The 25,936-nt window shown below is 48.5% G+C and overlaps 1 protein-coding gene across 1 annotated transcript in view; it reads left to right on the top strand.

The window, feature by feature from the left end:
- The window catches only part of LOC143958193 (vomeronasal type-2 receptor 116-like), a 42,436-nt gene extending 29,083 nt beyond the window's left edge, over positions 1-13,353 (top strand). The window contains exon 4 of the mRNA XM_077467661.1: positions 12,062-13,353. Coding sequence (XP_077323787.1) covers positions 12,062-12,954 — 893 coding nt within the window. The 3' untranslated portion in view covers positions 12,955-13,353. The remainder of the gene's footprint in view (positions 1-12,061) is intronic.
- The last annotated feature ends 12,583 nt before the right edge of the window (positions 13,354-25,936 follow it).

Below are 25,936 nucleotides of genomic sequence, written 5' to 3'. Positions count from 1 at the left end.
AGCTCTAATTTGCTACTACTATGTACACATTATATTTAGATTTGACCTCTCATAGACCTACAAGTCTGCTTGAATCAGTTCCTAAAATTTACAGCAACAGAATCATTTTTTCCCCCCAAAGTGTTTCTCTGGGGAGGTTATCTGATGTGGGGAGGAGCCGCGAGAGCTGCCAGGGGACCCCATAAGACCAGGTTCAGGGCCAGTCTGTGTAAAACAAGCTGCACAGTGGAGGTAATTATGATATGTTTGTTATTTTTTTGAACAAAAAAAAAAAAACCCTTACAATCACTTTAAGATGACTAAAACTTTAAAATAGCTGACAGAGGAATATCTTTATTTTATGGTCTTGTTTCCACGATGACCACAGGATAGACAAGGTCTGGTAAGAACTGGTTTTGAAATGATGTCTTCAGAAAAAGTCAGAACGTCAGCATTAAATAGTTTAAATTATCTTTTTATATAATATCAACCATCAGCTAAAATACTAATTTAGACTATGTCTGAGATGCTATATGTTTATATAGGAATTATGCCTCATGTGATGAACTCTGCCCTCCCTCCCTCCTTTTCTATGTGCAATATTCTTTGTCCATCTTTACCATTACCATTACCATTAAAAGCAAGCATTCATTGAACAAATCTCTTGTGTGCATTGAATACTTCCAGAGCACTGAAAGAATGCTCACTCATTGATCAGCTCTAAGCTGATTTAACCCCTTACATTGGTGGTAGTCTGTGGAATGTGATGATCATCTGAGGTACATGGATTGTTTCTGCTTTGCTGGCGCTATTCTTCTTGCCTTGGCTCTGACAATACCGCATCCTTGTATAGGGCAAAATTGCAAACTGCCGTGCTTTTGGCAAGCACATTAAGGCAATAGTCTTTGGGTGACTGATTTGAAAATAGTAAAATAGAGCCTCTTAACCTTTTCCTGACCAGTGCACGCTGATGTACGGCAGAACAGCACAGCTGGGCTAATGGGCGTACCTGTATGTCCCTTTAAATTTGCCGCCATGCCATCGCATGTGCGCTGCAATAGTTAAGGGAACAGTCTTTGGTTGACTGATTTGAAAATAGTAAAATAGAGCCTCTTAACCGGCTCCTGACCGACGCACGCTGATGTACGGCAGAACGGCATGGCTGGGCAAATGGGCGTACCTGTACGTCCCTTTAAATTTGCCGCCGTGCCATCGCATGCGCGCTGCCAACGGTGCACGCAAACGCCCGCCTGGACCTCCGTGAGTTGGGTCGTGGGTGCCAATGACTCGATGTCTGTGGGGATACCCGCGATCGCCTGCTTTTCCGGCGCTATTATTCTTGACTTGGCTCTGACAATACCGCATCCTTGTATAGTGCAAAATTGCAAACTGCCGTGCTTTGGGCAAGCACATTAAGGCAATAGTCTTTGGGTGACTGATTTGAAAATAGTAAAATAGAGCCTCTTAACCGGTTCCTGATGGCGCACGCTGATGTACAGCAGAACGGCATGGCTGGGCAAATGGGCGTACCTGTACGTCCCTTTAAATTTGCTGCCGTGCCATCGCATGTGCACTGCCGGTGGTGCGCGCGAACACCGTACGGGACCTCTGTGAGTCGGGTTGTGGATCTTGCAGACTCAATGTCTGTGGGGATACCCGCGATCGCCTCATGGAGAGGAAGAACGGGTGAGATGCTAATGTAAACAAGCATCTCCCCGTTCTGCCTAGTGACAGTGTCACTGATCTCTGCTCCCTCTGATCGGGAGCTATGATCAGTGACGTGCCACATGTAGCCACGCTCTCCTGCAGTTAGAATCACTCCCCAGGACACACTTAACCCCTACACTGCCCCCTAGTGGTTAACCCCTTCACTGCCAGTGTAATTTTCACAGGAATCAGTGCATTTGTATAGCCCTGATTGCTGTATAAATGATAATGGTCCCAAAAATGTGTCAAAAGTGTCCGATGTGTCTGCCATAATGTCGCAGTCACGATAAAAATCGCTGATCACCACCATTACTAGTAAAAAAAAATATTAATAAAAATGCCATATATCTATGCCCTATTTTGTGCAAACCAATCAATAAACGCTTATTGCAATTTTTTTTACCAAAAATATGTCAAAGAATACGTATCGGCCTAAACTGAGGAAAACATTTTTTTTTACTTTCAAAGTATTTTATTTTAATTTCCTGGCCGGCCGGGTAGCGTGCTCGGATAAGGGTCTGATGTGGACCTAGGGGGGGACCCCCACGCCAATTTTTCGGCATAGGTATTCCCCTTTAAGTCCATACTAAGTGATGGGGTCAGCGACGCCTCCTTTGCTGGCCCCGGCTACCTGGAGACGCGCTCAAAAAGGGCGGACTTTTCTCCGGGCGGGAAAAGTCCACTCATTTCAAAAGTACGGCGGACTAGCACACACACGGCCGTATTGTCCACCGAAATGCGAGTCCGGCGGACATATCGGAGTGCAAAAATACCTTCTTAGTCCGCTGGACTTTTTTGTAAAAAAAGTCCACCGAGGCCTATACACGGGCGGATTGTCCGGCGGACTTGAGTGCGCCTGACTTTTCCACCGGATTGTTTGATCGTGTGTACGTGGCATTAGAGCTCTTCTATGGGGTTGCAACACAAAATTTCGCTCCATGAATGGCTTATCCCCACTGACAGTAGCAGCACTAACCACCTGGTATAGAAAACAAATTACTCTCTCACTCTCCACAGACCCTAGCTCGCTATCGCCACTGTTTGATAACCCAGCACTACCGGCATACAATAACGTAGGGCAATGTGGTTCACCTACAGCCAGACAATTTATCCAGACCTCCACAGGCCAATTCCAGCCACAACCTGATTCTCACGCACCTCCATGGATTGGCTATCTATGTTAGGTTTAACAAAACACTGTAAGATGCTCCATCTCTCAGGACAGGTCCACAGGCCCCTTACAGCCATTGAAGATATGTGTGGTCTCTCTCAGATAGTGATGGACGAACTTCCGACGGGACATTTCGCGGCCGATAGTTCGCAAACTGGAACGTTCGCGGAGGGCCCCATTGACTTTAATGGAAGGCGAACTTCGCAAACCTACAGGTCAAATTTGCATCCACAAAATAATTAATAGCTGTGCAAACATAGTCCCACCACATGACCAATGGCATAACACATGTATGAGGTGAATCTGGGATCGACAACTACAAGCATTCTTTTTTTATAAGGGAAATTGTTGTGACAATTCAGGACTGTGGAGCGCATGAAGGCAATGGAGGAGAGGGAAGGTCAGGGACCAGGGTAGGCAAAGAAGAGGGTGCAGGAGATGATCACCAGCAGTGTGACATACAGCAATGACACCTGCACCGTGATAGAGTCATCTGACAACAGCACCGTGATAGAGAGCACTGACATCAACAGCATGACATAAAGCACTAACACCAGCACCGTGATATACAGCACTGACAGCAGCACCGTGATAAAGAGTACTGACATCAACCCTTGTGATATACAACACTGACACCTGCACCGTAAGCAGCCCCAGGAGGAAGTCAGCATAGCACAGGGATGGTGGGAGCCCCTCATAATGAGCATAGCACAGGGATGGTGGGAGCCCCTCATAATGAGCATAGCACAGGGATGGTGGGAGCCCCTCATAATAAGCAGCCCCAGGAGGATGTCAGCACAGCACAGGGATGGTGGGAGCCCCTCATAATAAGCAGCCCCAGTAGAAATATGACACCGCTCAACCTCTTCAAAGAGGAGGGTACGGGCATATAGTACGGTGTGCTTTTTTTGGACAAGGAAGTGAGCCAAATGAAGAAAGAAGGTCTGTGTGCTTGATTAAAAAAATTGTTTATAGACATATACATGGTCTACTGGTCACATGTGTTGAATTCCTCAGAGATCCATGCCTCATTCATTTTTAGAAATGTGAGGTAGTTAACACTGTCGTGAGCTAGGCGAGTACGCTTATCGGTCACGATCCCCTCTGCTGCGCTGAACGTCCTTTCGGACAGGACACTGGACGAGGGGCAAGCCAACAGTTCGATTGCAAATTGGGCAAGCTCTGGCCAGAGGTCAAGCCTGCCCACCCAGTAGTCCAGGGGTTCATCACTCCTCAGAGCGTCCACATCGGCCGTTAACCCGATGTAGTCGGACACCTGACGGTCTAGGCGTTCCCTGATGCTGGATCCGGATGACACCTGTCGATGGGTCGGCTGAAAGAATGACCTCATATCCGAAGTCACCAACACATCTTCAAACCGGCCTCTTCTTGCAGGCGCTGTTGGATTGGTACCCGCAACTCCTTCTCTGGGAGTGGGAATTGCTCCTCTGCCAGCGCACGCAAAAGCAGAATGCAGCATTTCTCGAAGCAAGGCCTGGAAGTGCTCCATTCTGACAGCCCTCTGTGACGGCGGTAACATTTCAGCCATTTTGTGTTTGTACCGGGGGTCTAAGTACGTTGCCACCCAGTACTGGTCCTTGACCCTTATGCTTTTTATACGGGGGTCCCTATTAAAACACTGGAGCATGAAGGCCCCCATTTGCACTAAACTGGAAGCGGTGTGGTGGCCTGGCTCCTGCTCATCATCCAGGATAATGTCGTCCTCTTCATTCTCCTCTTCCCATCCACGCACAACAGGGATCCCAGAAAGGTTTAAAGCATGCTCTTCTTGCTCCTCCTCATCCGCCCCGGCACCATCCTCCTCTGACTCCTCTTCAGACTCTTGTTGTTGACTTGTCTCAGATAGAGTAGCCCCCCCTGGGAATTCATCCAGCATTGCGACTTCTGGCGCGTACACACGATCAAACAAGCGGGTGGAAAAGTCCGGCAAACTGAAGTCCGCCAAACAATCCCCCCGTGTGTAGCCTCCGGCATACTTTTTTGACCCGAAAGTACGGCGGACTTAGAAAGTAGTTTTACACTCCAATCTTCCCGCCGGACTCGCATTTCGGCGGACAATCCGGCCGTGTGTATGCCAGTCCGCCGTACTTTTGAAATGAGCGGACTTTTCCCGCCCGGAGAAAAGTCCGCTCATTTCAAGCGGGTCTCCAGGTAGGCGGGGCCCATGAAGAGGACGTTGCTGGCCCCCCGCCTGGTATGGACTTAAAGGGGAACCCCAACGCCGGAAAAAAACGCGGGGGTCCCCCCAGGTCCACATCAGACCATTGTCCGAGCACGCTACCCGGCCGGCCAGGAAAGGGGGGGACGAGCGAGCGCCCCCCCTCCTGAGCCTCACCAGGCCGCGTGCCCTCAACATGGGTGACTTATATAGGGACAAGGGGCGGGGTCTTCGGTGGATGTCACATGGGTTGATGTCACATGGTGACCCCGCCCCCTTACGATGTCACAGTCCCGGAGGATGCTGGGACTGTCGCCATGTGACATCAACCCATGTGACATCCACCGAAGACCCCGCCCCTTGTCCCTATATAGGTCGCCGCGTGCCCGGTCCCCGTCATTGTGAGCAGAGGACTCGGCGAGGCAACATCTGAAGAAGAAGAAGAAGAGAAGAACGGAAGGCGGCGGCGACAGAAGACCGGGCCACTGCCTGTAAAAGAGCTAGAAGAAGGCGCGGTGGCCCGGCAGAAGAACCGAAGAGGGGGACAAGACCCCCAAAGTCGGAAGAAGAGGCCGGAGGTGAGGAAGAAAGCGAGTCCAGCGAGAAGACCCCCGAAGATGGAAGACCCCCGGAGCTGTGCAATAAACTATTTTATCTTGTGTGTTGTATTTATTTTGTACTTTATTTTACAGGTGAATGGGTAGGGGTACATTGTACCCCATACTCATTCACATAGGGTGGGGGACCGGTATCCGTGGCCCCCTTATTAAAGGGGGCTCCCGGATTCCGATAAGCCCCCCGCCCGCAGACCCCGACAACCAACGGCCAGGGTTGTCGGGAAGAGGCCCTTGTCCTCATCAACATGGGGACAAGGTGCTTTGGGGTGGGGGGGTGCGCGGCCCCCCCTTCCCCAAGGCACCCCCCATGTTGAGGGCATGAGGCCTGGTACGGCTCAGGAGGGGGGGGCGCTCGCTCGTCCCCCCTTTCCTGGCCGGCTGGGAAGCGTGCTCAGACAAGGGTCTGATGTGGATCTGGGGGGACCCCCACGCTAATTTTTTTTCGGCGTTGGGGTTCCCCTTTAAGTCCATACCAGGTGGCGGGGCCAGCGACGTATCCTTCGCAGGCCCCGCCTACCTGGAGACGCGCTAGAAATGAGCGGACTTTCCTCCGCATGTGTGGGCGAGTCCGTTCATTTCAAAAGTAGGGCGGATAGTACGGCGGACTTAGTATGCCGTATTAGTCCGCTGAAAAAGTGCCGTGTGTGGGCAAGTAGCCCGTTCGGAAAGTCCGACGTACAGTCTGGCGGAAAGTCCACCAGACTAAGTACGTCGGACAGACGGCTACGTGTGTACGCGGCTTTCCTCATCTTCCCGCTCCTGCTCCTCCACAGCTTGATCAATGACACGACGCAATGCACGCTCCATAAAGAAGGCATAAGGTACCATGTCACTGATGGCGCCATGGCTGCGACTGACCAGTTTGGTGATCTCCTCAAATGGGCGCAGAAGTTTGCATGCGTCGCACATGAGCAAAGCCCAGCTCCCCAGAACCGGTTCTGCCGCAGAGTTCATACAGGTAGACATTAACTGCACGTTTCTGCTGGAGCAGCCTATCAAGCATATAGAAGGTTGAGTTCCATCGCGTCGGGCAATCGCAAATAAGACGTCTGACCGGCAGATTGTGTCGCCGCTGAATGTCAGCAAGGCGAGCCATGGCCGTGTAAGATCTTCTGAAATGGGCCGAGATTTTCCTTGCCTGCCGCAAGATGTCCTGGACCCCAGGGTATTTGACAAGGAACCGCTGCACGACCAAGTTTAAGACGTGTGCCATGCATGGCACGTGCATTATTTTGCCCTGTTTCAATGCGCTAAGCAGATTGGCACCGTTGTCACACACCACTTTACCAACTGTCAAATTGAGCGGTGTTAGCCACTGATCTGCCTGTGAACGCAAAGCTGAAAGGAGTGCCGGGCCAGTGTGGCCCTTGGCTTCCAGGCACAACAGACGCAGCACTGCATGGCAATGTCTCACCTGGCATGTGGAATAGGTTCTGGGGAGCTTGGGTGGCGCAGCAGAAGAGACGCTAGCAGTGGAAAAGGAGGAGTCAGCCGAGGAGGAGAGGGAGGAGGATGGAGTAGGAGAAGGAGGAGAAGAAGAGTCAGGCCTGCATGCAATCCGTGGCGGTAAAACCAAATCTACACGGGTGCCACGGGTTACATGCTTGACGGCCATCAGAAGGTTCACCCAGTGGGCAGTAAAAGTGATATACCTTCCCTGCCCATGTTTGCTAGACCACGTGTCTGTGGTCAGATGTATCTTGGCACCAACACTGTGTGTCAGAGATACATTCACTTGCCGCTGAACATGGCCATATAGCTCTGGGATGCCCTTCTCTGAGAAATACTTCCTTCCTGGGACCTTCCATTGTGGTGTTCCAATGGCCACAAATTTGCAAAAGGCCTCCGAGTCCACCAGTTTATATGGCAGTAGTTGGCGGGCTATGAGTTTTGACAAGCCAGCCGTCAACCGTTAGGAAAGAGGGTTATCCGGCGTCATAATTTTTTTACGCCCGAACATTAGGCCCACGGGAGCCAGCCTTTTTGCAGAAAAATGTGAGCTTGGCGTGATGGAAGGTGGAGTGGAGGACAATTGTGAGGAGAGAGGAGAAGGAGAAGTAGAAGACAAGGCTGGACGGTGAGAGCCTGCAGTGTGGCTTTGTGTGTTCCGTTGCTCCCACTCAGCTCGGTGATGGCTGCTCATGTGCCTTCTTAAGGCGGTCGTCCCTAGGTGAGTGTTGGGCTTACCGCGACTAATGCGTTGACTGCAAAGATTGCAGATGGCAATGCTATTGTCAGCAGCGGACACATTAAAAAAAGCCCACACTGCGGAGCCATGTGCCGGCATCCTGGGAGCGCCAGATGTAACTGTACATGGTCGATGACTCGCTCCTGATACATTTGCAGTCTGCTTTGTCCCTCCTGTGCAATGTAAGTTATTCCTGCTTCTCCTCCCTATCTGCTGGTCCATATCTCCCTCTGAACTCCCCTCCTCTCCCTCTCTTGTGGGTACCCACGTGACATCACTAGACACGTCATCATCAACGTCACCTTCCCCACCGCTATAAGTAGAGATCTCGGAGTAGGCAGCAACACCGGGGACCAACCTCCTCCTTGGGCTGATCTGGGTACTGTCGTCAGACTGCTGAGTAGCGATTGTTGCTACCTCCTCTTCCTGATCCAATGCCAAGAGTGGCTGCGCATCAGAAATGTCCTCTTTATATGGATCGGAAAATAATTCCTGTGACTCAAGTGGAAGGTATGTGGTGGTGGTGGTGGTGGTGTTGTTGGTGGTAGTGTCTTTGGGGGTGCACATAGCAGAGAGTGAAGAAGAGGGTGCAGATCGAGAGGATGAGGACGGTGCAGAAGAGTAGGGCTGAGCGAGCCACTCAACCAAGTCTGGTGCGTCCTTGAAAGTAATTGATCGCACCTTCTGCAACTTCCCACTTTGGCTCAAGCCTGTTGCTCCTGCCCTACCCCTACCACCCCTGCGGAAGGGCCTGCCTCTTCCTCTGCCTGTCATTTTTTAAATGACCCTGTGTCAAAACTCTCAGTCCCTATACCGATGAAGGACTGCTGCAGTATAGGGCAGCGGTCAGTCAGCAGTAGTGCACCTCATACCTATGTATAGTGGACCTATACCAGTCCTTATAGAATGGCAGACTGTACCTCACTCAACCCTATGTACTGTAGTACCCTATACCTTACCAGTCCTTATAAGGACCTTTGTGGAACAAGTAGGTTGTGTGTGAGTGATTAGCAGACTGTACATCAGTCCCTATACCGATGAAGGACTGCTGCAGTATAGGGCAGCGGTCAGCAGTAGTGCACCTCAACCCTATGTATTGTGGACCTATACCAGTCCTTATAGAATAACAGACTGTACCTCACTCAACCCTATGTACTGTAGTACCCTATATCTTACCAGTCCTTATAAGGACCTTTGTTGAACAAGTAGGTTGTGTGTGACTGATTAGCAGACTGTACGTCAGTCCCTATACTGATAAAGGACTGCTGCAGTATAGGGCAGAGGTCAGCAGTAGTGCACCTCAACCCTATGTATTGTGGACCTATACCAGTCCTTATAGAATAGCAGACTGTACCTCACTCAACCCTATGTACTGTAGTACCCTATACCTTACCAGTCCTTATAAGGACCTTTGTGGAACAAATAGGTTGTGTGTGACTGATTAGCAGACTGTACGTCAGTCCCTATACTGATGAAGGACTGCTGCAGTATAGGGCAGCGGTCAGTCAGCAGTAGTGCACCTCAACCCTATGTATTGTGGACCTATATCAGTCCTTAAAGAATAGCAGACTGTACCTCGCTCAACCCTATGTACTGTAGCACCCTAGACAGACCAAGTTACCAGTCCTTATAAGGACCTTTGTGGAGCAAGTAGGTTGTGTGTGACTGATTAGCAGACTGTACGTCAGTCCCTATACTGATGAAGGACTGCTGCAGTATAGGGCAGCGGTCAGTCAGCAGTAGTGCACCTCAACCCTATGTATTGTGGACCTATACCAGTCCTTATAGAATAGCAGACTGTACCTCACTCAACCCTATGTACTATAGCACCCTACACCAGGTTATTACCAGTCCTTATAAAGGACCTTTGTGGAACAAGTAGGTTGTAAATGATTAGCAGACTGCAACAGAAGGGCAGCACTCAAGTATATTATTCTTTCTATATTTGGAAGAAAGAATATTATACGTGTACAAGCCTATTACCATACCACTGATACCAGTCCTGAAAAGAACCTTTGTGGACCTAATATAGTAACAGCTACTGATTAAACTGACCCTCACTGCCTCACACACTGCTTCCTGCCTCTCCCTATATGAACTGACAAAACAGAGGCTGCTGGAACAATAACTGGTTTCTGGAATAGCACTTTTGTGGACCTGATAGTAACAGCTAATGATTAAACTGACTCTCCCTGCAGCACACACCGTCCTGTCCCTTTTTCTAAACTGACAAAAGACACTCAGGCTGCTGCAACAATCAGTAGCACAGCAAACCTATATACACCTAACACCTATACCAGTCCTGAAAAGAACTTTTGTGTACCAAATAGCTAGCGATTTGGGTCACTGCAATCTCTCCCTGCTCCACACAGCAACCTCTCCCTATAGTGACAGAAGAAAGAATGTAAAATGGCCGCCGGATCGGGTGTATTTATAAGTTAGGGGGAATGTCCAAGTGTCCATGTGCTGTAATGTCTCAATTGGCTGTCCTGTACCCCATGATGGATGTGTCATCATAGGTCAAAGTTTTTTTACACAGTAAACACGGAAGTCCGCCGGGCGAACGGCGCCAATAGTCCACCAAACGGGCGCACCGCGAACAGCCGAAATTCGCCGCGAAACAACCGCCAGGCGAATCGTTCGGCCATCACTACTCTCAGACACCCAAGCACTTGTTATTCCTAATCTACAAAGACATACCGTTACACACATACAACACTCTACCAAGCTTCACTCAAAAATGGTCATGAGACCTGGGTATGGAAATATCCCCCGCACAATGGAACACCTCATTCATAGTAACACAAATCTTCCATATCCAGATGCTCACAAGAAAAAAACTATAAGTTACTATCCCGATGGTATAGAGATCCAGTCACGGTGAGCAAAATGTATCCATGTCAGACAGATGCTGGCGCTGCCATGGAGGAGAGGGCACATACGAACATGTGTGGTGGAGCTGTGACCGGATTCAACCGTTCTGGGACAAGGTATTCAATGTCTCTATACAATTCCTCTATGGTTCCTTCCCCACAAATAGCACTGCTATCCATCCTTCCAGGGACGATTAGTTCACACGAAAGGAGCCTTCTCAGGTTTTTTCTGTCTGCAGCTCGTTGCGTTATATCGCAATTTTGGAAGTCCGACGCCACCCCCCTGATTACGAGATGGGTAGACACCATGAATGATATTATGCTCATGGAGGACCTGTAGGCAAAGCAAAACGAAACCTGGGATAAATACACTTCCCTGTGGTTCCCCTGGCTCCATCACTCTTCGTCGGACCCCTTCCTCGGCAGCATTGCTGTACAAGGAGGGGTGGCCACATCAGCGGAGGGATGAGAGGGAGGAAAAGCATAAATGTTTAACTTTAAAAGACCGCTATATGATCCACAATATTATGTAACTATAGAAATGTTGCGAGACCTATGTTGCTGAGTACCCCCACCCCCTTTTTTCCCCCTCTACCCTGCACCCTGGACTTGTTCCACTTTGTACCCAGTTACCTCACCCCTTACCTGTCCTATACCCTTCTATAAAGGTTAGCTTGTCCACCAAGCAAATGTCCCTGGCAGGGTCCAGAGGTAGATGACACTGCGTGGATGGCTTTCATGAGTATTACCTTACTGAAATGCCTTCATTGGACATGTAATATGTATACTGTGTTACTATACGTAATGGATGGTTTATACAAGCATTTCACCCCTCACCCTGTCTTTACCGCCAACCTTCTTCATTTTGTACCCCCGTCCACCCTTCCTTCTTTTATGCCGTGGTATATGTTACACTGAAATTCAATAAAAAAAATATTCAACCTTAAAAATTGTTTAGCATTCGGCCATGTGTAAGGCAACCAGTGCAACAGAAGGCTGCCGTTTGCCCAGTTTCTGTAGAACAGGCATGACCGGAATGGCTGAGAGCACTGAACAGAGTGTACTGGCAGGGGGCTGTCTACCTGTCACAACACAAAAGCTCACCAGGGGAGATCGCTGTACTAACATTGCATTGTAAGTACAGCAGCTCCTCCGGATCTCTCCAGGTTTTTTTCGTTCAACCCAGCGGGTTGAATGAAAAAAAACTTGTCAGTGTGTACTAGGCTTAAGTCTCCTCCAATGCACTAATGGAAATCCTATTGCTAGCTGTGAGACAACACAGGGCAATTAATTTTCTCCGAAGCTCTGATGTAGATGCTCATTGTGTTTGTATTTTTCTTTCTGCAGACAGTGAAAACTGCATGAAATGCCCTGATGATGAATGGCCAAATCAGAAGAAGGATCGGTGTGTTCCAAGAGTGGTGGAATTTCTCTCCTACACTGATGATCCCAGTGTTGCAATATTTTCAGCTGTCTCCATCCTCTGTTGTCTGCTGACTGGTTTAATATTGGTGATATTTATACATTACCAGGACACCCCCATTGTTAAAGCTAATAACCGGGACCTGAGCTATCTTCTCCTGGTCTCCATCATGCTGAGCTTCCTCTGTGTCTTCTTGTTCCTCGGCCATCCAGTAGATGTGACCTGCATGCTGCGTGTGACCTCTTTTGGTGTCATCTTCTCAGTTGCCGTCTCTTCTCTACTTGCCAAAAGTATCATGGTGTGTATTGCTTTTAAAGCCACCAAACCTGGGAGTCCCTGGAAGAAATGGATGGGAGCCAAACTGCCCAATTCTATCATTTGTGTCTTCTCACTGGTCCAAGTCATAATCTGTGTCACTTGGTTGTCTATTTATCCTCCCTTCCAGGATCGGGACACTCATTCTTATCAGGGGAAGGTCATCATTCAGTGTAATGAGGGTTCAGTTATCGGCTTCTACTCTGTCCTGGGATATATGGGGCTTCTGGCAGCTGTGAGTTTCATTATCGCTTTTTTAGCCAGGACATTACCGGACAGTTTTAATGAGGCCAAGTACATCACCTTCAGCATGCTGGTGTTCTGCAGTGTCTGGATTGCCATGATCCCGGCCTATCTGAGCACCAGAGGGAAATACATGGTGGCTGTGGAGGTTTTTGCTATAATAGCATCAAGTTCTGGACTTCTTTGCTGTATATTTTTTCCAAAATGTTACATAATTCTGTTCAGACCCGACCTGAATACAAAAACAGTTATCCACTAATATGTATGGAGCAACACTGGATTACCAGTAGTTATAGCATTATCTCTATTATTGTTCATTTTACTATTTTGGTAGTGTATTGAGAATAAAGATTTACATTTAACAATGTTCAATATTTACTTCTCCTTTGGATGATAAGTTTAATTTTTGCTCTGGACACCGCTGGCATAAGACAATTTTGGTGTGTTACTTAGTGAGGAGGAACCACAGTTACCAGAGGAGGACAAAGTATCCAAATCATCCTAAAGTGTCAGATACCAGAGACATCCATCACTCTTCAAGAGAGGGAAGATTTCACTCAACACCTTCCCAGAAGATAAACATTAAACATGTTCTTTAATAAGCAGATTGTAATGTATTTGTAGCATCAGGGTCAATTTATTATATTTTATGTAGATGTGTCGGACTATAATAATAAATACATTTTGTTGGTGTATTCCAAAATAATTTTTAATATTGGTTAAAGGTGATGAGAGCATGTTCTCAGTAAGCTCGCATTTTGTCAGGGCCGGGCTCAACCCTTCCTTCTCAAAGCTGGCCGCTCAGCTGTTGGCTAATTGCCAGCTCCTTTCTCTCCACACTGACTCACCCAGCGGGTCAGTATATCATATTGGTAGGCCTCTTGCAATATGTGGAAACAACTTTTATTTCTTATTATGCCCCAAACGTAAACCCAATCCCCTTCTTTTCACACCTTCTACAGGTCGTTAACACACACTGCAAAGGTACACTATTTATGTGTGGTGACTCAAACTTAGTACTCTACCCACTTTTAGACAAGTCTCCCTATTCCCCAGATCACTATTCTCCCTCTACCCATTTCCGTAGCTTACTCCAACGTGCCGCTCTCCTGGATACATGGAGAGAATGCAACCCACTGAAGAAAAACTACACCTATTATTCCCACCCACACCAATCCTTTTCCAGGATTGACCATATCCTTCTACCAATCGCATCCTCCCCAATACTACTCCATTCCACGATACACCTGAGCACATGGTCGGATCACTGTGCTGTGATCACCACAGTCTCTTCCCTAATTCCCCGCTCCAGTGACAAAACCTGATGCATTAATGAAGCACTCCTTTCCAATCAATCATACTGTCTCGATACACAAACTTCCCTTAGTGACTATCTCCTACATAATGCCACGCCTGATATCTCACTGACCTTACTTTGGGAAGCACATAAGCCGGTGAAAAGGGGGAAATGTATCTCCGTTGCCACCCATCTTAAGCGAGATAAGAAAATAAAATTGCAACAATTGGAAGCTGAATACCACCACCAGTTTCTCCAATTTCAGAAGATCCCCTCTGACACTAATAAAACACCTCTCAAGAAAACCAGGCTGGAACTGGACCTCCTTTTGGCCGAGTCGGCGGAGAAGTCCATCCGCAGATTCGGCCACAGGATCTACACTAAAGCCAATAAACCAGATACCTTTTTAGCTCTGTGCCTCAGACATCCAGATCATACTCATAAACCTATTAGACTCCGGATGGCCAAAGGCGCCCATACCAGTAATCCAGTCAGAGTTCATAATCTATATGAAGCGAAGGGACCCTTCCCTTTTAATGAAGCGTAATCGTTGTTCCACAGTCTTCCCATTCTCAAGTTGTCAGAAGCCAGCCGAGAGTCTATAGACAATCCAATTTCGGTCGATGAGGTCCTCAACACTATAAAAAACATTAAACCCCATAAGCGCCCTGGCCCGGATGGTCTCCCTGGCACGTACTATAAAAAGTTTGCAAGCACCCTAGCCCCCCTCCTCCTGCATCAACACTCCCTCGGGCGCGACATCCTGACTGCTATCATTGCCATGATACCTAAACCCAACACTGATCATTCCCTCTGGTCCAACTATAGACCCATATCTCTTCTAAACTTAGATGCAATGCTCCCAGCCAAAATCCTCGCCCTGAGGCTCAATCCAATTATTGTTGGTTTGATTCATAAAGACCAAGTGGGCTTTATACCCCGACAACAGGCCGGGATAACATACGCTGGGTTGTTCTCCTACAACACATTGCCAAATCCCGCAAGATCCCCATGCATCTCTTATCACTTGACATTATCACTTGAAAAGCATTTGATACAGTCTCATGGCCCTATCTCCACTACATTCTAGGACTTTGGGGTTTCGGCCCCAACTTCTTACAACTACATCCCAATGTTAGGACATTTATCCTCACTATTGGACACCTGGCTACCCCTCCATGTCTCCTGGCTAGGTCGAATAGCAGCCATAAAAATGTCCTTGTTACCTAAACTACTCTACCTCTACAGAGTCCTCCCGATCACAATCCCACCTTATTTTCATAGAGCAGTTCAGAGCCGAGTGTATAGGTATATCTGGGGTACTTAGACCCCTAGAATTTTGAGAACTACCCTACTCCTCAATAAGCTTAATGGGGGTCTAGGAGTTCCCAATTTTCTCCGCTATTACTCCTCAGCTCAGTTAGCCCAACTAACTCTTATGCATGCAAAAACAGAGATTCCTCTCTGGGTCGCTCTGGAAGCAATAGATATTCATCCTATCTCCATCGCCAATGTACTATGGCTCCCTGCCTCCGCTCTGGGCCCTATTTCTAACCTTGTAACTAAACATTCCTTACGAATTTGGGACAAGCTCAGTAGACCCTTTAAATTAACCTCTCCACACTTACCCCTGCTCTCCTTTTTTGGCCATCCACTCTTCTACCCAGCTTATAGCTAGCCTGCCTAATTTCAAGCCTGGACCCATGCCAGTCTGGAACGCATATGGGATGTGATCTCTGATGGTGCCGTTATATAGTTTCCAGCTCTACAAGCACAAACACACATTCCTTCTCAGGAGTGCTTTAGATATCTCCAAATCTCCCACTTTGTTCAAACTATAATAGGCCAGCACACTACAACGAATACCCTGTCTATTTTTGAGAATGTGTGCGATTTGGATCCCCACGCCCCAGGTATAATCTCTAGCTTTTATGCATATCTCACAGCACCCCCTTCCACACTCCCGTCGTACGCCTCAGCTTGGTCTAAGGACCTAGCCATAGATCTGGACATTGGCGATTGGGCAAGGATATGGGAAGCTACCAAGATCTCCTCACAGAATGTTGTCGCATCAGAAGCTAGCTATAAAGTCCTCATGAGGTGGTACCTGGTCCCGTCTAGATTTTTTTGTAATTTTTAATATTTTTTTTTTTTTCAGGGTGGCCCTCCACTTTAATCGGCGACATCAGCATCAGGGCCTTCACAGCTGCTGGTAATCCAGGACTGATTAATTTTAATAAAAGTCAGACGGTCCACAGAGTCTGGACAAATGCGTTCTATTATCAGTAACAAAACCTCCAGCAGCACTGAATGCCCATTCGGAAAGCATGCCGGATATAGGGCAGCCCAGAAGTTCAATTGTATACTGGGCAAGTTTTGGCCAGGCTCTACTCTCACACAAAGTAAGCCAGTGGATCGTCAACTGGAAAGCTCTCCAGCTCTGTTTTTCCCCCTAGATAATCATCCATCATGTGATGCAGATGCTGCCGATGGAATGTGGAAGATGACAACCCTGGGCGGAGAGGATTAAAAACATTGAGAAATGCATCACCTAGGCGGCCGCCTTCTCCACTGCTCCTCTCTTGACTAACAGAAGCCTCAAAACTATGTTTTCCATGGCACTGTAACCTACCAGAGTCAGGAAAAGCATTTAATAAACTCCTCTTTAAGGTATGCTCTAGATATTTCATCTTCTGCACTTTATGGGGACGGGGTGAGTTCTGAGACTTTCTCCTTCTAACAGGGGTCAAGGAGGGTTGCCAACCAATAGTGATCCTTCTCCTTTGCGCCACATATTCTTGCGTCCTTTCACAGGCTTTGAAGTATGAGGGAGCCCATGCACTGCAAATTTGCAGAGGCATGAGAAGAAGACTCCTTGGGGTCATCCAGGATTGTAGCATCTGGAACTGCCTACCCCCAGCCATGTACTATTCCCAAGGGTTCTGGGGATGGAAAATCATCTCTCACTGTTTGACGTATGTATTTCTCTGCTTCAATGCCTCCAAAATCCTCCTCCTCTCTCTCCTCTTATGTGTTCTGTAGTATAGGAACAATGGTGTCTGCATAAAGTGGACCTTGAGACGAAAATAAGTCCTCCTCTTCCTCCCTCTGCTCTGCCTCGAGTGCCCTGTTCATAATGCCATGCAGAGTCTGCTCCAGAAGGAACACACCAAGGATTGTGTCACTGATGCATGCATTGTCACTGTTCACCATCCTTGTGGCCTCCTCAAATGGTGACAGTACAGTGCATACATCCTTTATGAGCAGCCATTGGTATGGGAAAAAAAAGCCTAGCCTGCCTGAGCCTGTATACCCATACAGGTACTCTTGACGGCCCTCTGCTGCATGTGCAGCTGCTGCAGCATTACCAAAATCAAGTTCCACCTAGTGGGAATGCCACAAATCAGGCGGTTTACAGGCAGGTGTAATTCCTGCTAAATTTCAGCCAACCGAGCACTGGCTGTGTATGACCACCTAAAATGGCTACAGACTCTTCTGGCCTGCTTCCAAACCTGCGTACCTATTTAGGAAAAACTGTAAAACCAAATTGAGGACATGTGCCAGGCATGGCATGTGTCAACTTTCTCTGTCTAAGGGCAGACAGAAGGTTTTTGCCATTATCACACACCACCATTCCTGGCTCCAGCTGGTGTGGCGTGAACCACCTCTGGGCCTCTCCCTGCAGAGCTGCATGAATCTCTGCTCCAGCATGGTTCCTGTCCCCTAGACACACCAGCTAGAGCACTGCATGATACCTTTTAGCCTGATTCATCGAATAGCCCTTTGAACACTTAGGGGGTACTTGAGGTTCATAGGACAATTCAACAAAGGAGGGCATGGAGGAGGAGGAAGGGGTAGAGCTGACAAATCTTGCATCACCATCAGCTGTATGGAGACATGGGGGCACAACAAGCTGCAGCACTGAGCCCTGTCCTGCATCCTTCTGAGTTGCAAGCAGAGTTACCTTGTGTGCTGTAAACCGACTATATCATCCCTGCCCATGCTTGCTGGACCATGTGTCAGCAGTAATGTGGACTTTGCAGCTGACTGCCTTGCCCAATGATGTCACAACATTGCCTTCCACGTGATGGTAGAGAGCTGGAATGGCCTTACGTTAAAAAAGATGTAGCAACTGGAAACCTGCCATTGTGGTTCAGCACATTCTGCAAATTCATAGAAGGGAAGAATCCACCAGACAGAAAGGCAGAAGTTGTAGAGCCAGAAGCTTCAAGAAGCTTGTATTTAGATGTTGGGCATGTGAGTGGCAGCGACAATGTTTTTTTCTCCATTGCAGCAGATGGGGCAGATACATTTGTCAGTTATTGTCTACAGCTGGTGGTGTGCTGCTGGCAGATGTGCTGCAAGGACCTGGGACACCCTGTGCTATACCATCATCCCTGTCAGTGGGGGCTGCTGAGAGGTCATGAGGTTTAGCAGGGGCAGATTGAGGTGAGTAAGGAGGAGGGACAGATTTGTTTGAATTTTGTGTGGCTTTTAAGTGCTCTAGCCTATGGGCTAAGTGAAGGGAGGTTAAATGCCTTATCAAGCATATGGTACTGAAATGGCTGGTGTTTTTGCATGTTTGATGTGCTTGAGACAAAGTTTGCAAATAGCAACAGTGCCATCGGCTGTACATATACTAAAAAAGGCCCAGACAGCTAAGCTGTGGGAAGTGGGCCGGGAGATAACAGTTCCATTATGTGACGGGATAGAGTGGCTGCTCTCTACTCTTCCATGACGGCTACCTCATTGGGGTTGTGCCTCATCCTCACTTTCCTGCTCTGCTCTATCTGGCACCAAAGTCACGTCATCATCATCTCCTCCTCCATCCACATTACCACTGGAGACAACTTGGCAATACTCTGCGGCTGGGTGAACATGAAAGCCAATTTGAGTGCCAGTGTTCTCCCCTCTCTGTAGGCTCATGTTCCTGCCTTCCTTAACCTCAGCACCAAGTGGTCGATGCTGTGTTCAAATAACTCAGCTGAATCCTCCATGGCTGATGCTGGGGCTATGGCAGGAATAGCTGTGGACAATGAGGCAGGTTCAGCCACTATGGCAGCTGCAGGCAGGGGACTGCCTACTAGTCTCTGCTTGAGCGATGGAAGATGAGGAGTAAGAGGATGGTTTAGTATTCCATTTCACGACCTCCTCTGCATGCTGTGTCTGGATAGCACAGGCAACATCACTAAACAGAGGAAATGATGCCCCGTCTGAGGACTGAGGACTGACCACGTCCACATTTGCATTTGGACACATACATTACTGGACCCTTACAATGCCATGGGAATTTCTGCCTCTCATTTTTGTCCTCCCAGACGTGATGAGGGCCGGTGCTTATTAACAAAATGTAATAAAGATGTGAAAATGTGTATATGGATGCACTTCAATCAATAAAAAGTGGTGTTTGGTGCCCTTTAATTTGAGTACACATGACACAGACACACTCCATGGATACACTATTAGTGATGGACGAACTTCCGACGGGACGTTTCGCGAATGCGGCCGATAGTTTGCGAACCGTAACGTTCGCGGCAGGCCCCATTGACTTCAATGGGAGGGGAACTTTGCAAACCTACAGGTCAAATTTGCAGCCACAAAATAATTACTAGCTGTGCAAACATAGCCCCACCACATGGCCAATGACATAACACATGTATGAGGTGAATCTGGGATCGACAACTACAAGCATTCTTTTTTTATATGTGAAATTGTTGTGACAATTCAGGACTGTGGAGCGCATGAAGGCAAAGGAGGAGAGGGAAGGTCAGGGTAGGCAAATAAGAGGGTGCAGGAGATGATCACCAGCAGCGTGACATACAGCAATGACACCTGCACCGTGATAGAGTGATCTGACACCAGCACCGTGATAGAGAGCACTGACATCAGCAGCGTGACATAAAGCACTGGCACCAGCACCGTGATATACAGCACTGACACCAGCACCATGATATACAGCACTGACATCAGCAGCGTGACATAAAGCACTCACACCAGCACCGTGATATACAGCACTGACACCAGCACCGTGATATACAGCACTGACACCTGCACCGTAAGCAGCCCCAGGAGGAAGTCAGCATAGCGCAGGGGTGGTGGGAGCCCTTCATAATGAGCATAGCACAGGGATGGTGTGAGCCCCTCATAATATGCACAGCAGAGGTACAGCCCCAGGAGGAAGTCAGCACAGCACAGGGATGGTGGGAGCCCCTCATAATAAGCAGCCCCAGGAGGAAGTCAGCACATCACAGGGATGGTGGGAGCCCCTCATAAAAAGCAGCCCCAGGAGGAAGTCAGCACAGGGATGGTGGGAGCCCCACATAATAAGCAGCCCCAGGAGGAAGTCAGCACAGCACAGGGATGGTGGGAGCCCCTCATAATGAGCATAGCACAGGGATGGTGGGAGCACTTTAAAATATGCACAGCAGAGGTACAGCCCCAGGAGGAAGTCAGCACAGCACAGGGATGGTGGGAGCCCCTCATAATATGCACAGCAGAGGTACAGCCCCAGGAGGATGTCAGCACACCACAGGGATGGTGAGAGCCCCTCATAATAAGCAGCCCCAGGAGGAAGTCAGCACAGGGATGGTGGGAGCCCCACATAATAAGCAGCCCCAGGAGGAAGTCAGCACAGCACAGGGATGGTGGGAGCCCCTCATAATGAGCATAGCACAGGGATGGTGGGAGCCCCTCATAATATGCACAGCAGAGGTACAGCCCCAGGAGGAAGTCAGCACAGCACAGGGATGGTGGGAGCTCCTCATAATAAGCAGCCCCAGGAGGAAGTCAGCACAGCACAGGGATGGTGGGAGCCCCTCATAATGAGCATAGCACAGGGATGGTGGGAGCCCCTCATAATATGCACAGCAGAGGTACAGCCCCAGGAGTAAGTCAGCACAGCACAGGGATGGTGGGAGCCCCTCATAATAAGCAGCCCCAGGAGGAAGTCAGCACAGCACAGGAATGGTGGGAGCCCCTCATAATAAGCAGCCCCAGTAGAAATATGACACCGCTCAACCTCTTCAAACAGAAGGGTACGGGCATATAGTACGGTGTGCTTTTTTTGGACAAGGAAGTAAGCCAAATGAAGAAAGAAGGTCTGTGTGCTCGATTAAAAAAATTGTTTATAGACATATACATGGTCTACTGGTCACATGTGTTGAATTCCTCCGAGATCCATGCCTCATTCATTTTTAGAAATGTGAGGTAGTTAACACTGTCGTGAGCTAGGCGAGTACGCTTATCGGTCATGATCCCCCCTGCTGCACTGAACGTCCTTTCGGATAGGACACTGGACGAGGGGCAAGCCAACAGTTCGATTGCAAATTGGGCAAGCTCTGGCCAGAGGTCAAGCCTGCCTACCCAGTAGTCCAGGGGTTCATCACTCCTCAGAGCGTCCACATCGGCCGTAAACCCGATGTAGTTGGACACCTGACGGTCTAGGCGTTCCCTGATGCTGGATCCGGATGACACCTGTCGATGGGTCGGCTGAAAGAATGACCTCATATCCGAAGTCACCAACACATCTTCAAACCGGCCTCTTCTTGCAGGCGCTGTTGGATTGGTACCCGCAACTCCTTCTCTGGGAGTGGGAATTGCTCCTCTGCCAGCGCACGCAAAAGCAGAAAGTAGCATTTTTCGAAGCAAGGCCTGGAAGTGCTCCATTCTGACAGCCCTCTGTGACGGCGGTAACATTTCCGCCATTTTGTGTTTGTACCGGGAGTCTAAGTACGTTGCCACCCAGTACTGGTCCTTGACCCTTATGCTTTTTATACGGGGGTGCCTATTAAAACACTGGAGCATGAAGGCCCTCATTTGCACTAAACTGGAAGCGGTATGGTGGCCTGGCTCTTGCTCATCATCCAGGATAATGTCGTCCTCTTCATTCTCCTCTCCCCATCCATGCACAACAACAGGGATCTTAGAAAGGTTTAAAGCATGCTCTTCTTGCTCCTCGTCATCCGCCCCGGCACCATCCTCCTCTGACTCCTCTTCAGACTCCTGTTGTTGACTTGTCTCAGATAGAGTAGCCCCCCTGGGAATTCATCCAGCATTGCGACTTCCTCATCTTCCAGCTCATGCTCCTCCACAGCTTGATCAATGACACGACGCAATGCACGCTCCATAAAGAAGGCATAAGGTACCATGTCACTGATGGCGCCATGGCTGCGACTGACCAGTTTGGTGATCTCCTCAAATGGGCTCAGATATCTGCATGCGTCGCGCATGAGCAGCCACTGGCGTGGTGAAAAAACCCCCAGCTCCCCAGAACCTGTTCTGCCGCAGAGTTCATACAGGTAGACGTTAACTGCACGTTTCTGCTGGAGCAGCCTATCAAGCATATAGAAGTTTGAGTTCCATCGCGTCGGGCAATCGCAAATAAGACGTCTGACCGGCAGATTGTGTCGCTGCTGAATGTCAGCAAGGCGAGCCATGGCCGTGTAAGATCTTCTGAAATGGGCCGAGATTTTCCTTGCCTGCCGCAAGATGTCCTGGACCCCAGGGTATTTGATAACGAATCTCTGCATGACCAAGTTTAAGATGTGTGCCATGCATGGCACGTGCGTAATTTTGCCCTGTTTCAATGTGCTAAGCAGATTGGCACCGTTGTCACACACCACTTTACCAACTGTCAAATTGAGCGGTGTTAGCCACTGATCTGCCTGTGAACGCAAAGCTGAAAGGAGTGCCGGGCCAGTGTGGCTCTTGGCTTCCAGGCACAACAGACGCAGCACGGCATGGCAACGTCTCACCTGGCATGTCAAATAGGTTCTGGGGAGCTTGGGCGGCGCAGCGAAAGAGACGCTAGCAGCGGAAAAGGAGGAGTCAGCCCAGTGGGCAGTAAAAGTGATATACCTTCCCTGCCCTTGTTTGCTAGACCACATGTCTGTGGTCAGATGTATCTTAGCACCGACACTGTGTGCCAGAGATACATTCACTTGCCGCTGAACATGGCCATATAGCTCTGGGATGCCCTTCTCTGAGAAATACTTCCTTCCTGGGACCTTCCATTGTGGTGTTCCAATGGCCATAAATTTTCGAAAGGCCTCCGAGTCCACCAGTTTATATGGCAGTAGTTGGCAGGCTATCAGTTCTGACAAGCCAGCCGTCAACCGTTGGGCAAGAGGGTTATCCGACGTCATCATTTTTTTACGCTAGAACATTAGGCCCACGGAAGCCTGCCTTTTTGCAGAAAAACGTGAGCTTGGCGTGATGGAAGGTGGAGTGGAGGACAATTGTGAGGAGGGAGGAGAAGGAGAAGTAGAAGACGAGGCTGGACGGTGAGAGCCTGGAGTGTGGCTTTGTGTGTTCCGTTGCTCCCACTGGGCTCGGTGATGGCTGCTCATGTGCCTTCTTAAGGCGGTCGTCCCTAGGTGAGTGTTGGGCTTACCGTGACTAATGTGTTGACTGCAAAGATTGCAGATGGCAAAGCTATTGTCAGCAGTGGACACGTTAAAAAAAGCCCACACTGCGGAGCCATGTGCCGGCGTCCTGGGAGTGCCATATGTGACTGTACATGGTCGATGATTCGCTCCTGATACATTAGCAGTCTGCTTTGTCCCTCCTGTGCAATCTAAGTTATTCCTGCTTCTCCTCCCTATCTGCTGGTCCATATCTCCCTCTGAACTCCCCTCCTCTTCCTCTCTTGTGGGCTCCCACATGACATCACTAGACACGTCATCATCGACATCACCTTCCCCACCGCAATAAGTAGAGGTCTTGGAGTAGGCAGCAACACCGGGGACCAACCTCCTCCTTGGGCTGATCTGGGTACTGTCGTCAGACTGCTGAGTGGCGGTTGTTGCTACCTCCTCTTCCTGATCCAATACCAAGAGTGGCTGCGCATCAGAAATGTCTTGATATGAATCGGAAAATAATTTCTGTGACTCAAGCGGAAGGTAGGTGGTGGTGGTGGTGGTGGTGGTGTTGCTGGTGGTAGTGTCTTTGGGGGTGCACATAGCAGAGAGTGAAGAAGAGGGTGCAGATCGAGAGGATGAGGAGGGTGCAGAAGAGTAAGGCTGAGTGAGCCACTCAACCAAGTCTGGTGCGTTCTTTATTCAAGTAATTGAACGCACCTTCTGCAACTTCCCACTTTGGCTCAAGCCTGTTGCTCCTGCCCTACCCCTACCTGCCCTGCGGAAGGGCCTGCCTCTTCCTCTGCCTGTCATTTTTTAAAGGACCCTGTGAATGAATGAATGAAATACTTGAAACTCTCAGTCTCTATACTGATAAAGGACTGCTGCAGAATAGGGCAGCAGGCAGCAGTAGTGCACCTCAACCCTATATATTGTGGACCTATACCAGTCCTTAAGGAATAGCAGACTGTACCTCACTCAACCCTATGTACTATAGTACCCTATACCTTACCAGTCCTTATAAGGACCTTTGTGGAACTAGTAGGTTGTGAATGATTAGCAGACTGTACCTCAGTTCCTATACTGATAAAGGACTACTGCAGCAGAAGGGCAGCAGTCAGCAGTAGTGCACCTCAACCCTATATATTGTGGACCTATACCAGTCCTTAAGGAATAGCAGACTGTACCTCACTCAACCCTATGTACTGTAGTACCCTATACCTTACCAGTCCTTATAAGGACCTTTGTGGAACTAGTAGGTTGTGAATGATTAGCCGACTGTACCTTAGTCCCTATACTGATAAAGGACTACTGCAGCAGAAGGGCAGCAGTCAAGTATAATATTCTTTCTATATTTGGAAGAAAGAATATTATACGTGTACAAGCCTATTACCATATCAGTCCTGAAAAGAACCTTTGTGGACCTAATAGTAACAGCTACTGATTAAACTGACTGTCCCTCACTGCCACACACAGCTTCCTGTCTGTCCCTATTTAAACTGACAAAACACAGGCTGCTGGAACAATAACTTGAATAGCACTCAAAACTATATCCTGTACTACTTTACCATACCAGTCCTGAAAAGGACTTTTGTGGACCTAATAGTAACAGCTAATGATTAAACTGACTGTCCCTGCTGCACACAGCGTCCTGTTCCTTTCTCTACACTGATAAAAGACAGGCTGCTGCAACAATCACTAGCACAGCAGTGCCTCAAACCTATATCCTGAACTACACCTAACACCTATACCATGATACCAGTCTTTAAAAGAACTTTTGTGGATCTAATAGCCAGCGATTTGGGTCACTGAAGTCTCTCCCTGCTCCACACAGCAACCTCTCCCTATAGTGACATACGAAAGAATGTAAAATTGCCGCCGGATCGGGTCTATTTATAAGTTAGGGGGAATGTCCAAGTGTCCATGTGCTGTAATGTCTCAATTGGCTGTCCTGTACCCCATGATGGATGTGTCATCATAGGTCAAAGTTCTTTTACACAGTAAACACGGAAGTCCGCCGGGCGAACTGCGGCAATAGTCCGCCGATCGGGCGGACTGCGAACAGCCGAAATTCGCCGCCAAAACGACCGCCGGGCGAACCGTTCGGCCATCCCTATACACTACAATATACGGCAATATACTGCATCAAATGTGCAGTAACACACAGGAATATACTATGTTAAGCATGCACTTAAGCACTGAAATACACTGCATTAAGCTTGCAGTAACGCACAAAACTATACTGCGTTAAACAGAAGATAATGCACTGAAATATATGGCATTAAACTTGCAATAACGCAATAAAATATATGGTGTTAAACTTGCAGCAACACACAGAAATATATGGCGTTAAACTTGCAGTAATGCAATGAAATGTATGGCGTTAACCTTGCAATAATGCACAGAAATATATGGCGTTAAACTTGCAGTAAAGCACAGAACTATATGACATTAAACATGCAGTGACGTATAGAAATATTTGGCGTTACACTTGCAGTAATGCAACTAAACATATGGCATTAAACTTGAAGTAATGTTTCAAAAAGAACCAAAAACACTGCGCTATTCGAATGTGTAACCAGTATACA

Source organism: Lithobates pipiens, unplaced genomic scaffold, assembly GCF_037356315.1.
Source record: "Lithobates pipiens isolate NorthernLeopardFrog02 unplaced genomic scaffold, aLitPip1_a1.2 Scaffold_6, whole genome shotgun sequence".
NCBI lineage: Eukaryota > Metazoa > Chordata > Amphibia > Anura > Ranidae > Lithobates > Lithobates pipiens.
This window is presented reverse-complemented; position numbering and strand designations above follow the sequence as displayed.